The following is a 15,470-nucleotide window of genomic DNA, read 5'->3' as shown; positions in this document are numbered from 1 at the left end:
AAAGCCCGCAAACAGTTTGCTGAAGACAAGCAGACTAAGGACATGGATTACTGAAACTATGCCCTGTGGTCTGATGAGACCAAGATAAACTTATTTGGTTCAGATGGTGTCAAGCGTGTGTGGCGGCAACCAGGTGAGGAGTACAAAGACAAATGTGTCTTGCTTATAGTCAAGCATGGTGGTGGGAGTGTCATGGTCTGGGCCTGCATGAGTGCCGCCAGCACTGGGGAGCTGCAGTTCATTGAGAGAACCATGAATGCCAACAAGTACTGTGACATATTGAAGCAGAGCATGATCCCCTCCCTTCGAAGACTGGGCCGCAGGGCAGTATTCCAACATGATAATGACCCCAAACACACCTCCTCCAGACCTAAACCCTATTGAGCATCTGTTGGGCATCCTCAAATGGAAGGTGAGAGAGCACAAGGTCTCTTACATCCACCAGCTCAGAGATGTCGTCATGGACGAGTTCACACAGAGACCACGGCCTAGGCGGATGTAGTAAGCGCTCTCGTGCGCACTGAGGAAAGCTGTTAAAGCAGGAGACACGCTGGGGGAAAAACAAAAAAGCAGCCCGCGCAGTCGCAGTGACCGGGAACTGGGCAGGAAAGGTGTTAAGCAGAGCAGCTTCAGCGGAGGTATAACGGAACACGCCATAAGGGGTGGAGGCATATTAGGCACCGCAATACACAGAGCGGAGTGCAATAGCAGGGCCCACTGATCACACACTTATGGGGGAAAAGTAAAAGAAACATACAGAAGGAGAGGGGACTTGCAACATATAAGAACGGCAAAGAGGTGCTTTGCAACAATAGGAGCGGCTGTACACCTCCTGAGTAAGAGGAGGCACTTAACTCTGTAGGCATAGCTGCTAAATCCTCAGGCGGCCATTAACAGTGAGGCAGACACACGATCTTTAAAGGGGACATAAAAATCTTTTAATCCGGCAGAGGCGCCTGCAGAGAAGGCAAAACAGAGCAGAGACATTGCTGATAAGCATCAGACAACAGTATACTACACGTTCCATGCGGGAGGGAACTGGCAGCATGCCAGGCCACAGACTTAATAGAGTAGACAGCACTCCACGCTCCAAAACACTACAATAATACTTGAGGCCTGTGGATTCTTCACCTGACACCCAACCTGAGACAGTGGGGATTGACATGCAAAGGGAACAACCAGCTGATGTAGGCGCAACTGCCTTATCTGTAACGGGGCTCACAAAAGAAGACCTGCTACCACTCTGTACAAAGCAGCACCTTAAAGAAATGATATCAGAGGTCAAAAACTGGTACGGAGAGTTAAAAAAAGATGTCACCCGGGTAACACAAAGGGTCACGACACTAGAGGAGAGTCATAACATCATTGACACAGATATACAACACATGTCGCAGATGGTTTATGCCCAGGATGAAGCTATCCACCATCTACTTGAGAAGGTGGAGGATCTGGATCACAGGGGGAGGAGAAATAATCTGAGGATACGGGGAATACCAGAGTCCATTCTCCCGGCTGCACTAGAGGGATGCCTACAGGCTTTATTTAGAATGATCAAAGATGACAACAACGCACCAGACTTGCAAATAGAAAGCGCGCACAGAGCCCTAAGAGCAAAACCCCCTCCCAAGGCTCCCCCGAAGGAGGTGATTCTTAAACTACTCCATTTCAAGGATAAAGAAGAGATTATGAAGCATGCCAGAGTGAAACAAGAGATCACCCATGCGGGAAACTGCATACAGGTCTTCCAGGACCTTAGCCCTACTACGCTCCAGAAGAGGAGAGACCTCCAGTTTATCACAAGAGTATTGCAGGAGCAGAAAATAACATACAGATGGGGTTTCCCAGTCTGTATAATAGCTACCAGAGGAAGCAACACAACGGTCTTTAAGATTACAGAAGACTTGCCACATTTCTGTGAAGCCTTACAGATAAAAAGATTCACCCTCCGGATATGGACCAACAACCAGGAAAGAGCTGTCCACAAATGGAGCAGAGGATACCACCACTGACAGCAGGATTAACAGACAAGCACAGGAAGGAATCTGGCTTTAAAGAGCAACAACTAGGGGACTCCGTACAGGGACTAATTGCCGATGTGTAACACCAAAGGGGACATTGGTTATGAAACATGGACAACAGGTCGTATGCTAAATAAGCTTATTTGTATATTACTTTATAGGGTTTGGGGACAGGGATACTGCCCTCATTATATTGTCTGGATTAGTATTGTTGTATAGTTCTACTGATTATTTTGTTATTTACATTGTATTGCACTGTTTATAACTTGTTTTCTCACATCTACTGCCATAGGTAATTACTATAGTAGAGATTGGTGTCAGGACACTGCGATCTGCTGCTCTTATAACCTTTGACTGACGTACTTTCCTCTCTTGATAGTCACACGCACGCAACCAGAGGTCCACAGAGACACACAACTCAACAGCGAATATGGTAGGCCTAGTTTTGCACAGACACCTTAGGGCACCGATACCTAGAGGTAACTCCTCACAGTTAACAGCTAAATTATGCAACAACATACTGAAGACACTGGGGACTGCAAGATACATTACATTGCTGACTATAAATGCGAAGGGACTTAACAGCCCGGAAAAGCGATCCATAGCCTTTAATCACTTACACAGAGAGTCAGGTGATATTTTATTTATCCAGGAAACGCACTTTTAGAAGGGTAGAGAGCCGAAATTTTTGAGCAACAAGTATAAAACCGCATACCTGGCTTCAGGAAACTCAAAGAAGGGAGGGGTGGGCATCTTCATAAGAAATAACGTGAACTTCTGTCCGACCAGTGTCATAAAGGATACTAACGGCTCTTACTTAGTAGTGACGGGGTTGTTATTTGGCACACCAACAACATTAGTAAATATATACCTTCCAAACCAGGGACAGCAGCTGGTGTTCAAACAGGTCATGAAGCTGCTTCTAGAGCATTCAAAAGGAATAATACTTTTAGGAGGGGACCTCAACCTAACACTAGACCCAACTCTTGACACCTCTTTAGGACATTCCAGTACTCCTCATAGAGTAATCAAGGCAATACACACTCAGCTACATCAGCTCAAACTACATGACGTGTGGCGGACAAAGAACCCACATAAGCGAGACTACACTTTCTACTCTCACCCACACCACATCTATACTAGAATAGACTCATTACGGACCAGATAGGACTGGCGAGAGTTGTAAGCTCCACTATTCTGCCAATGACATGGTCGGACCACGCCCCAGTTGCATGTAAAATACACTGGCCGAATTTACCCACGAAAGCCTTTCATGTGGCGATTAGATGAACACATGCTTAATGATGCGCTGATTAAATCAGAGGTTGACACAGCCATAGGGTTCTACTTTAGGGAAAACTCGACTGGAGGCACCTCAGCTTCCACAGTGTCGGAGGCACACAAGTGTGTGCTGAGGGGGGAATTTATCAGGCTCAAAGAGAGAGAAACAAAGAATAATAGAGAGTTTATTAACTCTACAACCTCCTAAATTAGGTACTGGGAAACTCAACTTAAGGCTAGCCCTAACTCCCCGGATATTTTGTTGTTGAGGGAGTATCAGAGGCAAGCAACCAGACTGCAACAGAAGTACTTTGATACTAATGATAAAACAGGACCTGCACTAGCTAAGACACTTAAGAGAAAACAACTTGACACACATGTTTATTCAATGACGGACTCTGCAGGGCAAACACATAGGGATAGTCCACAAATAGCAGAAACTTTCAGGCGATACTACCAGGGACTATATAACATCCAGAACAACCCTAGCCAGGAAGAGATAGACAGATTTTTAATAGACACACAATTGAGCACTCTAAAAAGGGAAGACAGTGAGTCATTGGACTCCCCTATCACACATGAAGAAATCAAGACCGCAATAAGAAACATGCACAGTGGTAAAAGCCCAGGCCCTGACGGCCTCAGTATAAGATATTACAAGACCTATATGCACCATTTGTTGACCCCACTTTCAGCCTTATTTAATTCCATTCTAAACGAGAGGGGATTTTCAGACAGCATGCTGGTAGCACACATAACAGTACTCCACAAACCAGGTAAAAAGCCAGACAGTCCGGAAAGCTATAGGCCTATCTCCCTGTTGAACACAGACATTAAGATATTTGCAAAAATACTAGCCACTAGGATTAATAAATTTCTTCCAGCGTTAGTTCACCCGGACCAGGTGGGATTCGTGTCTGGTCATGAGGCTCGGGAAAACACTCCAAGAACATTCCAAATTATATCACACGCCAAATTATAAGAAATCCCCATGGTAATAATTTCTACAGATGCTGAGAAAGCATTTGATAGGGTGCATTGGGGCTTTCTCAAATCTGTTTTACAAAAGATGAAATTTAGCGACACCTTTATAAATCTCATCTTCACGCTTTATCAGAACCCCACAGCGCAAGTAAAGGTGAACGGCCTACTTTCAGATAGCTTTGCTATCAGGAATGGCACGAGACAGGGCTGCCCTCTCTCCCCCATACTTTTCACTATCACAATTGAAGCCTTAGCCCAAAAAAATCGGAAAGATAACCAAATAGAGGGAATTCAGATAGCCTCTAGTATATATAAGATAGCACTGTACGCAGACGACGTTCTGCTCACTCTGACCAACGTAAATACCTCCATAAACAGAACACTTGAGCTATTTCGAATATTTGGCAGTGTTTCAAACTTTCAATTAAACCTCTCAAAATCTGAGATTCTGAACATCACTTATGACGCAAAAATAATTGACCAGATTCTACAGGGTTGCCCACTTAAAAAACAGGATACTAAGATGAAATAGCTAGGCATCTTTATATCATCAGACCAACAGGTGGTGCATGAGGCCAACTATAAAAAAACTAGAGGCAGAACTAGTTGCAGATATGTCAAATTGGAAAAATAAACCCATATCATGGTTGGGCAGAGTTAACGTGATAAAGATGAATGTTCTACCTAGGCTTTTATACCTGCTACAGACCACACCACTACCCTTACCATCCAATTACTTACTTAAAATACAGGGCACAATAGAACAATACATTTGGGGGAGTATTAGGCCCAGAGTCAAGAAGGCTACAGTATACTTGCCCAGGGATAGAGGTGGATTGGGACTGCCTAATATAATGATATACAAACAAGCCATCACATTACAAAAATTACTAGATTGGTGTAGGAATGATCCTAACAAATTGTGGATACAGATAGATCGCTCAATACTGGGCACAGGGAACGCAGGAGGAATGGCTTGGCTTTCAGACAGGGACAGACCATCGGCTGCATCTAAATATCCGCTGTTCATTGATTTTTTTTGCTAGATGGGATAGACTGTTAAATACCTCTACAAACATATCAACTCAAATATCCCCCCTGACACCTTCATATCAGAACCCTGTCATACCTTGGAACCATAGAGAAACAAACTTCAGTTACAAAGTATTATATAGGGAGCGGACACTTCTGGCACTATCGGAAGGGAACAAACTGAAATCACTAGACACGATAAAAGAGAGCGCCCCAGACATCAACATGAATTGGCTGGCTCATTCCCAACTCAGTCACTTTACAATGACACATAAGCAGAAGCATAACATCTTTACATTCAACTTGACAGTTGACACCCTTTGAGATTTTATGCACACGGGAAACCCAACAGAACATGCAATCTCATTGTTATACAAACTCCTTCTCATAGAGGACGCACAAACACTACCATCATACACTAGGGCTTGGGAGAAGGAACTGCGCACAGAAATAGACACATTAGACTGGTTCACTGCTTTCCAGACTACAAAGCGTGCATCGATCTCAAGCAGGGTCCGGGAATCTGGGTACAAGTTTTTATCTAGATGGTACCTCACCCCTAATAGGTTAAATAAGATATACAAGACGGCCTCAAGAAAGTTCTGGAGGGGATGTGGCAGTGAGAGGGTACTCTTACACATATATGGTGGGACTGCCCAGGACTAGACCAGTTCTGGACAGAAGTGTTAGAACATGTCAGGATTGCAACAGGGAAATCACTACAAATAGTCCAAAAACACTACTGTTCCTTTCACTCCCCACTTTAGAAAGTACAGCAAACAAGGCATTGAGAATAGTTATGCTGAACAGTGCAAAGATGCTGATTCCGAGGTACTGGAAAACTAAAACAATACCAACAGTGGAGGAGTGGAGGGAGCAGGTCAGCTCCCTACTGCATTTGGAAAGATACCACCATTTACAGAACGACACTTTAGACACACATGAAATCATGCTAATGCAGTGGAGGGAATTCATTACTAGGTGAGGCAGAGTAGGGATGGGATAACTACCCAGTCACAACGTGAGTCATAACGATAATCATCCTTGGGACATAGGGAAAAGTGAGGTATGTGGATACGCAGTTTATTCTCAGTTGTCCTTCATTTGATATGCTATCAAGAGTCTGTTTGGTTGAAAATGAATGTCATGTAGTATACATATCTCCTCTTATTAGCCATAGACCCAAAAAGAATGGGCTGTTGATCTCTGGACATACTGTATGTTTATAGACACTGTCTCTTCGTGACCAATGAGAAAGGCTGAAAAGAACAATCAAAGACTCGAGGAAACGTATGTCAAACAGGTCACAATGCATTGTTATTTTGAATACGTTGGCCTCTATTTAACAAGCTCCATAAGGAGCTTGATGGCCCCTGTTTCTGTCGAGTCTTCAGACTCGCCAGAAACAGCAGTTCTGAAGCAGCGGTCACAATGCTGGTGCAATGCTGAATACGGTGAGCGTATTGCTCGCAGTATTCAGCGAGGTCTGTCGGACCTGATCCGCACTGTCGGATCAGGTCCGACAGACCTTGATAACTTGGGGCCTTAGTATCTAATCTGGCAGACGCAGCAGGCGGACACATTCAGTTTGTGTCAATCAGACAGATATCGAGCAACTGTTATTTTCTGTATTTATGCACTTATACTGGTTGTGCAATTGTCATTTATATTTATATTGGTTTATACTTAATAAAGCTTTGGAAACTTTAAAAAAAAATAAAAAAATCTTTGTTTCATCAGTGATATTTTTGTTATAGCAGCAAGCACACTAATAACAGTCTGCACTATCCATTAAAAGTATAGGCCGCTCCCGATTGTGTGTTATTCTTAGCGCAAGACTAAGCACAAAGTGACGTACTCTGCACTAGAGATAGCAGCATCTGTTCTATATTAATAACACGTTTGTTACAGTGTGGTTGCAATATTATAAGTATAACACGTTAAGAACAGTAAGAACTTGTATCGGCAATATATAAATAAATACAGAATTCACGGCTACTGTCTTCTATGAAATATTAATATTGTGAACACAAAATCTTCTTCCTAAAAAATAAAAAAAATCATGACAAAGACAAAATGCACAATTTTTAGAATTACAAGAATTTACATACGAATTTAAAAGTGAAGGTCAATTTAGATTAATCTGTGCCCGGTTTTTAATAATCCTATTAAACACAAGGGCACTTTAATTCATCAAAATTAACATTTTACTTGTTTTCTTACCTTTTAATCCTGACAGCCGATGCAGCGCTTCCTCCGCCCGTTGCAAGCCCTCTTCCCGAGTCCAAAATGATGAATCCGGCTTTCTCCAATCATGGCATTGCTTCAGGCCATGATTCCCCGGGGAGGAAGCCGTGATTGGAGGAAGCTGGATTCGTCATTTCTAATGTATGAAGAAGCTTCCGACGGCCGGGGGAATCGCTGGAGCGGCTGTGAAGATTAAAAGGTAAGTATTTGAAGAAAATGAGTGAAATGTCAATGAATGAAAGTGCTCTTGTTATTAATAGGATTATTAAAAACCGGCCACCGATTCATCTAAATTGACATTCACTTTAACATTATACAATACAAATAAATGAAACTTTGCATATACATCTATCATATACCCACAATCCCCAAGCTTCTGTAGGTTTAACAGGAAGATGTAGGCGTTTCCTGGGAGATCCATAGGAGTAACTTGTAATAGGGAAACATTGCCGTAAGTTTCTAATATTCAAAGTACTGTCTTCTATCTTGAATGTACATTTTCAGCCATATTAGTCTTGCCAGCTTTTCAGTGGCGAGAATTTTCAGTGTGACAAATCTAGTGAATTCACAGTGAAACTTAGTTTACATATGAATCATTTTTTGTTTTCGCAAAATGCGCAGTCTATGTTGTGTAAACACACTTTGAAGACAGCCTCTGCCTACTTTGCAGCTAAGTGGTGATGTGGGTCTACTTTTGCTGAAGCTGCAATCCCAATTGTTTCCTATGGGAGAAAGGTTCAAACCACTTTTTCTTAATATATTGGCCGGACTGCAAGACTGGCAAGGTCAAAAAGGTAATTTCTTGTGGGTCTGACAATGTTTTGAATATCAGGGCCTTAGAGAGAACAATTGAATATAAGCATGTTATTGCTTATCTCTCCTACCTCCCACTGGGAGTGTAATTTCTTCTGCTGGCTATGTTTACACAGCTTTTCTATAACCTACACTTAAAGGGATGGTATACACCAATTTTCATATAACTGCATGTAATAGACACTACTATAAAGAAGAATATACACAAATACTGATCTAAAAATCCAGAATAAAACCTTTTAAACAGCTGCTAAGAAGCTCTCAGCTTAGCACTGTTGATGAAGTTAGGCTGGGACTCCTACTGAAAGGGACTGAGAAAGCAGGAAGAGCAGACCTTCACCTGTTTATGAAAAGATCCATTACACAATCAGGAACAAGCAGTAGTCTGTAGACTTGGGGACATCTGATACTTTGGAGTCTGAAAATCTGCAGAATCTTTTTAAAAAATAAGCAAAACTATACATTGTTACAAAAACACTCACAGATGGGCTAAATAAATGGATCAACTACAAAACCTTATGCAAAGAAAAATATAGTGTACAGTGTCCCTTTAAGTATAGAAACTTTCAGTATAGATAGGGATACCGCAGGCAAAAACAGCTATACCAAATGTTGAAATAAAGGTAAAGGATCTATTTGTAAACAATTAAATACACTCCAGCAAGTAAAATGGATAATTGGGAACAAATTAAAGGGGAGAAAAACTTAGGGTAAACTGTCCCTTTAATGATTCTCTCTTATCTGAGATTTGAATTGAACAAAATATGAAACCTTGACATTCTGTCTATCCATTCAATTGGTTTGAGTAATTAAATCTCACTTTTGTTTTATTTTTTAAAGTTACATTTAAGTATATTAAACCTAATATTCATATAATTTATATAACATTTTATTAAAACAAAATTTGGAAATCCAAATTCAAATTCATTGTGTTACATTTGAAATATAGAAAAAGTTCAGCATTGAACATTAGTTTAGAAAGAGTAAATTCAGTTTTGTTTGTTTTTTTGGGGGGGTGGGAGTTTTTACAAAAGTACAAAAACATTTATCCTTAGTTTTTAATTATTTTGGGCACGTTAATTGGTTTAATTTATGCAATTCTATCAACTCTTGTGAAATAAGAATACAAAAAAGAAATGTTTATTTATTATATTTATTAAAAAAATATTTGGATATATGTTTTTATCTAACTTTTTTTCTCGTCTGACAGACCTAAAACATTTGTAACCAAAATAAGCTTTCTGATTATTTATAGAAGAAACAAGGAAGCCATGCATTGATGCTGGCCTCGTTACGGCTTTAATACCACTAATGGAAAGCAAGAACCAAGAGTTACTTCTTCACGCAGGACGGGCTATTGGCCGCATCTGCTATGATAACAGTAAGTAGCAACATAATTAAAGGGACATTAAAGTCAAAATTAAACTTTCATATTTCAGACAGAATGTGCAATTATAAAAACATTCCAGTTTACTTCTATCAGTTTTACTTTGTTCTCTTGATATCCTTTTCTGAAGAGCAAATTGAGTATGCTTACGAGTGTGCATGTGTCTTCACAGTTTCATCACACCTCATGCACATGGATATGTTGTTTAGTTGTCTAAGTATTACAAAAGCCTTGTCTGTAAAAGAGCTGGTGCAAATAAACAGCTGTTCATTCTTCTTGGATGAGTGTGCACACTTTCTGAGACATCTGCTCCTACTGAGCATGTGTAAGAATTCACAGATTGTGTATGTATATCAGTCTGTGAGTGGCTAACAGCAGTCACATGATACAGGGGACAGAGAAATTAAAGGAAATGTTGAAATTTGTCAGAAAAAAATCTCCTGCTCATTTTTACCATTGCATTGACATTTTATTACGAATGTGTACTGTATTTAAAGGGACACTATTCTGTAAAATTGGTTTCCAATAGACTTGCGCAATAGCAAAAAAATATTTCAGATGAATCTTTCGAAAAAAAATATTCGGAGAAATTAATATTATTAACTCAATTATTCCTATTTAAAACTAAATACTTACCTATAAAATAAACCCTAAGATAGCTACAATATAATTAATAATTACATTGTAGCTAGCCTAGGGTTTATTTTTATTTTACAGGTAACTTTGTATTTATTTTAACTAGGTACAATAGCTATTAAATAGTTAATAACTATTTAATAGCTACCTAGTTAAAATAATTACAAAATTACCTGTAAAATAAATCCTAACCAAGTTACCATTACACCTAACACTACACTATCATTAAATTAATTAAATAAACTACAATTATCTCAACTAAAATACAATTAAATACACATATACATTAAATCAAATCAGCCAATAGAATGTCAGTAGCTCTTATTCTATTGGCTATTCAAATCAGCCAATAGAATTACAGTAGCTCTCATCCGATTGGCTGATTTGAATTTGAAGGCTCAAATCAGCCAATAGGAATTCAAGGGATGCCATTTTTAATCGCGTACCTTGAATTCCTATTCAGTGTATGGCGGAGATCGTATGAAGAGGATCCTCCACGCTCCATGGCTCCGGTCTTCAGTTCCAGCGTCGCCGATCTTCAGTTTCAGCATCACCGGTCTTAAGTTCCAGAGTGGACGGTCTTCAGCTTCGTGGTCATCGGTCTTCAACTCCTACGCTCCGCGCCAGCTGGTTCCTGGAAGAAGAAGAGGTCGCCGCTTGGAAGAAGACTTCTCCGCCTGGAACAGGACCTTCTCCGACGGTCTTCAGGACAGGTAAGGACCACTTGGGGGTTAGACTTAGGTTTTTTTAAGGGGGGATCGGGTGGGTTTTAGAGTAGGGGTGTGTGGGTGGTGGGTTGTAATGTGGGGGAGGGGTTGTTCTTTTTTTTACAGGTAAAAGAGCTGATTACTTTGGGGCAATGCCCCGCAAAAGGCCCTTTTAAGGGCTGGTAATAGAGCTGATTACTTTTGTAATTTAGTTTAGGATAGGGAAATTTTATTATTTTGGGGGGGCTTTTTTATTTTATTAGGGGGCTTAGATTAGGTGTAATTAGCTTAAAATTGTTGTAATCTTTTTTTATTTTTTGTAATTTAGTGTTTGTTTGTTTTTGTAATATAGTTTAGTGTATTTAATTGTATTTTAGTTGAGATAATTTTAGTTTATTTTATTAATTTATTGATAGTGTAGTGTTAGGTGTAATGGTAACTTAGGTTAGGATTTATTTTACAGGTAATTTGGTAATTATTTTAACTAGGTAGCTATTAAATAGTTATTAACTATTTAATAGCTATTGTACCTAGTTAAAATAAAAACAAAGTTACCTGTAAAATAAATATAAACCCTAAAATAGCTACAATGTAATTATTAATTATATTGTAGCTATCTTAGGGTTTATTTTATAGGTAAGTATTTAGTTTTAAATAGGAATAATTTAGTTAATAATATTAATATTATTTAGATTTATTTAAATAATAATTAAGTTAGGGGGTGTTAGGGTTAGACTTAGGTTTAGTGGTTAATATAGTTAATATAGGTGGCGGCGGTGTAGGGGGATCAGATTAGGGGTTAATATATTTAATATAGGTGGCGGCGGTGTAGAGGTATTAGATTAGGGGTTAATACATTTAATATAGGTGGCAGCGGTGTAGGGGGATCAGATTAGGGGTTAATATATTTAATGTAGCTGGCGGCGGTGTAGAGGGCTCAGAATAGGGGTTAATATAGTTATTACAGGTGTCGACGGTGTAGGGGGGTCAGATTAGGGGGTAATATAGTTAATATAGGTGGCGGCGGTGTAGGGGGGTCAGATTAGGGGGTAATAAATTTAATATAGGTGGCGGCGGTGTAGGGGGGTCAGATTATGGGGTAATACATATAATGTAGGTGGCGGCGGGTCCGGGAGCGGCGGTTTAGGGGTTAAACACTTTATTAGGGATTGTGGCGGGGGATTGTGGTTGACAGGTAGATAGACATTGTGCATGCGTTAGGTGTTAGGTTTTATTTTGAAGGCTCCAATACTCAGCGTAAGGCTTACTACGCCTGCATTTTGTGGCGAGGTGAAAGTGGAGTAAGATTTCTCCATTTTTGCCACGTAAGTCCTTACGCTGTATATTGGATATCAAACTGCGCGGGTTTGGTATATCACTATATGGGCCAAAAAACTACGGCCGAAGGGTGAAATATACGAGCGTAACTTCTATGTTACGCCGTATATAGGATACCAAACCAGCGCAAAATTTGGCGTCGCCGGCTTTTGCGGGCGACGCTGCATATCGGATCAGGCCCTTGTTGTTTACATAACTTTTCTAAAAGTGAATACTGCAGTATTTATATTTGCAGCATCTGTGGTGACTTAAACATTCAAAGCAGGTATTTCAAATGATAAAATAAAGGTAAAGGAGCTTTTTGTAAATAATAGAACATATTCCAGCGGCTAAAAAGAGATATTTAGGAACACATTAAGGGGGAAACTTCTACAATGCGATGTCCCTTTAAGTATAGGCTTAATTCATTCTAAGGGTAGCCTTAAGCATATCCCCAGCATTTTTAAAGAATTTAATTTAATTAAGGAAATTTAATTATCTTTAATTAAATTTAATCAAGTGAATCAAATTATCTTTAATTAAATTTAATTAAGGAAAACAAGTTAATTCCTTTACAGTGTCTGCCCTTACCACCTCTGTTGGAAGTCTATTTAATGAATCAGCCACCCTTTCTATAAAGAAGTACTTCTGAAAATGATTACCGAACCTGCTCCCTCCCCCCATAAGATTAAATAAGTATTTCTGAAAATGATTACCGAACCTGCTCCCTAAAGAAGAGCAAATCAGAGACAGAATAGTCAAAGGAATTACAGATGCTGAGGTCTCACTGAAGCTACAGTTGGAGGCTGAATTAACGTTAGATTGGGCTATTAGAATGCCCCGCCAGAGTGGACTTGTGAAAAAGCAAAGTGCTGATCTGAGGTCTGAGACTATTATGGATGAAGTGCAGCAGTTCAGGGGAGCTGCATGTGAAAGGCACATTGTGAGCTTTAGACCAAGGGCAACAGATAGGCCCAGAAGCAGATTGGCGCAGCAGGCTCGCTGCATGCGGTGTAACCGTAACCATGATCAGAATGTTGTATGCCCCGCTAAAGATAAAAGATGTAGAAAGTGTAACTGAATGGCCATTATGAAGTGGCGTGTAAAACTGAATACATTAAGGAGATGCAGATGAATAGTGACCAGGAGGGTCAATAAGTGTCCTTTGTAGGGTCTGTTGTTGAACGGTCTGGTTCAGACAAAGATTGGTGGGTTACCCTTACTGTAATGGGAGCCAAGTTTGCCTTCAAGATTGACACAGGAGCAGACATGACTGTAATGTCCCTTACAGCATTCATAAAACTGCCTCGACATTCTCAGCTGGCGAAAGTTACAACAAAAGTTCATAGTCCTGGTGGCCGCATCGATTGTGCAGGGACATTTCTTGCCAGCTGTGAATACAAGCAGAGGAAATTCCCCATGTGGGTACATGTAATTAGAGGTCAGTGTGTTAGCAACTTATTGAGCAGGAAAGCAGCCTGTGATTTGGGCCTTGTCGCCAGAGTAAATGAGATTTTGGAAGACATGTTTGGTAACTTGGGCCTACTGAATTGCAACCCAGCCCGAATATCACTTAAAAGTAATGCAGTCCTATACAGCATTCTGACTCCTCGTAGAATTACATTCCCACTCATGCCTCAAGTGGAGAAGGAACTTCTGTGTATGAAGAATATGGGAGTTATTGAAGAGGTTGTTGAAGCAACTGACTGGTATGCCCCTATTGTGCCTGTTGTGAAGAAAAACAGGAATGTACGCATCTGCATAGATTTGAAAAGGCTGAATGAGGAAGTGAAGAGAGAGAGATATATGCTGCCTATGCTTGAAGACATGAAGACATAGCTCCGAAACTGGCTGGGGCGAAGTTCTTCTCTACACTGGATGCTTCCAGCGGCTTCTGGCAGATACCTCTAAATCCACAGTGCCGCAAACTGACTACCTTCATTACACCGGTAGGTCAGTTTTGCTTCTGCAGACTCCCCTTTAGGATATCCTCTGCTCCTTAAATCTTTCAAAGAGAGATGAGTTCCCTCCTAAGGGACCACAAGGGCACGGCAGTCGTCATGGACGACATTTTAGTGAATGGAACTACATTGGAAGAACATGATCAGCAATTGAGCTGTGTGCTGCAGACCATTAAAGAGTCCGGGATGAAATTAAATAAAGAGAAATGCCATTTTAGAAAATCTGAGTTATGTTACTTTGAGCATATCATCAATGGAGATGGCATCAAGCCGGACCCTGATAAAATTCTTGCTATTGAACAGATGAAAATCCTTCTGATGTACACGAGCTAAGATAAATATTGGGCCTTGTAAATTATGTGGGCAGGTTCCTTCCAGATTTATCCACAGTACTACACCCTATCACAGAGTTGCTAAAGAAAGATGCTGCCTGGGTCTGTGGTCCTCCACAGGAAGAAGCTATTGTACAGGTCAAGTCCTTGCTGGGGTCTGCCCCAGTGTTAGGGTTCTACGACCCTTTTAAAAAGACTGTGGTTAGTGCTGATGCGAGCAGTTATGGGCTAGGGGCCACCCTCCTGCAGCTGAATGAGAGCAAACTACAGCCCATCGCCTACTGTTCCTGTACACTGACAGCTGCCGAGTCAAAATACGCCCAAATTGAGAAAGAGTGCCTAGCTGCAGTTTTGGGCCTGTGAGCGATTCCAATGTTACCTAGTGGGTTTAGAGAAATTTAGTCTGGAGACTGACCATAAACCGCTAGTCGATCTAATCAACTCCTATGATATTGACAAAACATCCCTAAGATGCCAAAGACTTTTGATGAGACTGCTCAGGTTCAACTTTCAGGTAGTGCATGTGCCAGGGAAACAACTGGTAGTGGCAGACACACTTTCCAGGCTCCCACTGACTGCTGCTGAAGAATCTTCAATGGAATCAGATGTGAAGGTTTATGTGGATTCAGTTCTGGCATCCAAATCCATTTCGTCAGGAAAGCTAGAGCAAATAAGAAAGGAGACACGTTTAGATACAGACCTTCAAGAAGTTATTAAGTACATAAAAGAAGGTTGGCCCGAGAGCCGGGCAGCCT

General features: G+C 40.6%; 1 protein-coding gene across 1 annotated transcript in view; it reads left to right on the top strand.

The window, feature by feature from the left end:
• The window catches only part of LOC128640376 (rap1 GTPase-GDP dissociation stimulator 1-like), a 148,498-nt gene that overhangs the window by 15,079 nt on the left and 117,949 nt on the right, over window positions 1-15,470 (top strand). Inside the window, exon 4 of the mRNA XM_053692871.1 lies at window positions 9,631-9,756. Coding sequence (XP_053548846.1) covers window positions 9,631-9,756 — 126 coding nt within the window. The remainder of the gene's footprint in view (window positions 1-9,630; window positions 9,757-15,470) is intronic.

This window comes from Bombina bombina, chromosome 9 (assembly GCF_027579735.1).
Source record: "Bombina bombina isolate aBomBom1 chromosome 9, aBomBom1.pri, whole genome shotgun sequence".
Lineage (NCBI taxonomy): Eukaryota > Metazoa > Chordata > Amphibia > Anura > Bombinatoridae > Bombina > Bombina bombina.
Note: the sequence above shows the minus strand (reverse complement) of the source record. Positions and strands in the feature narration are given on the sequence as shown.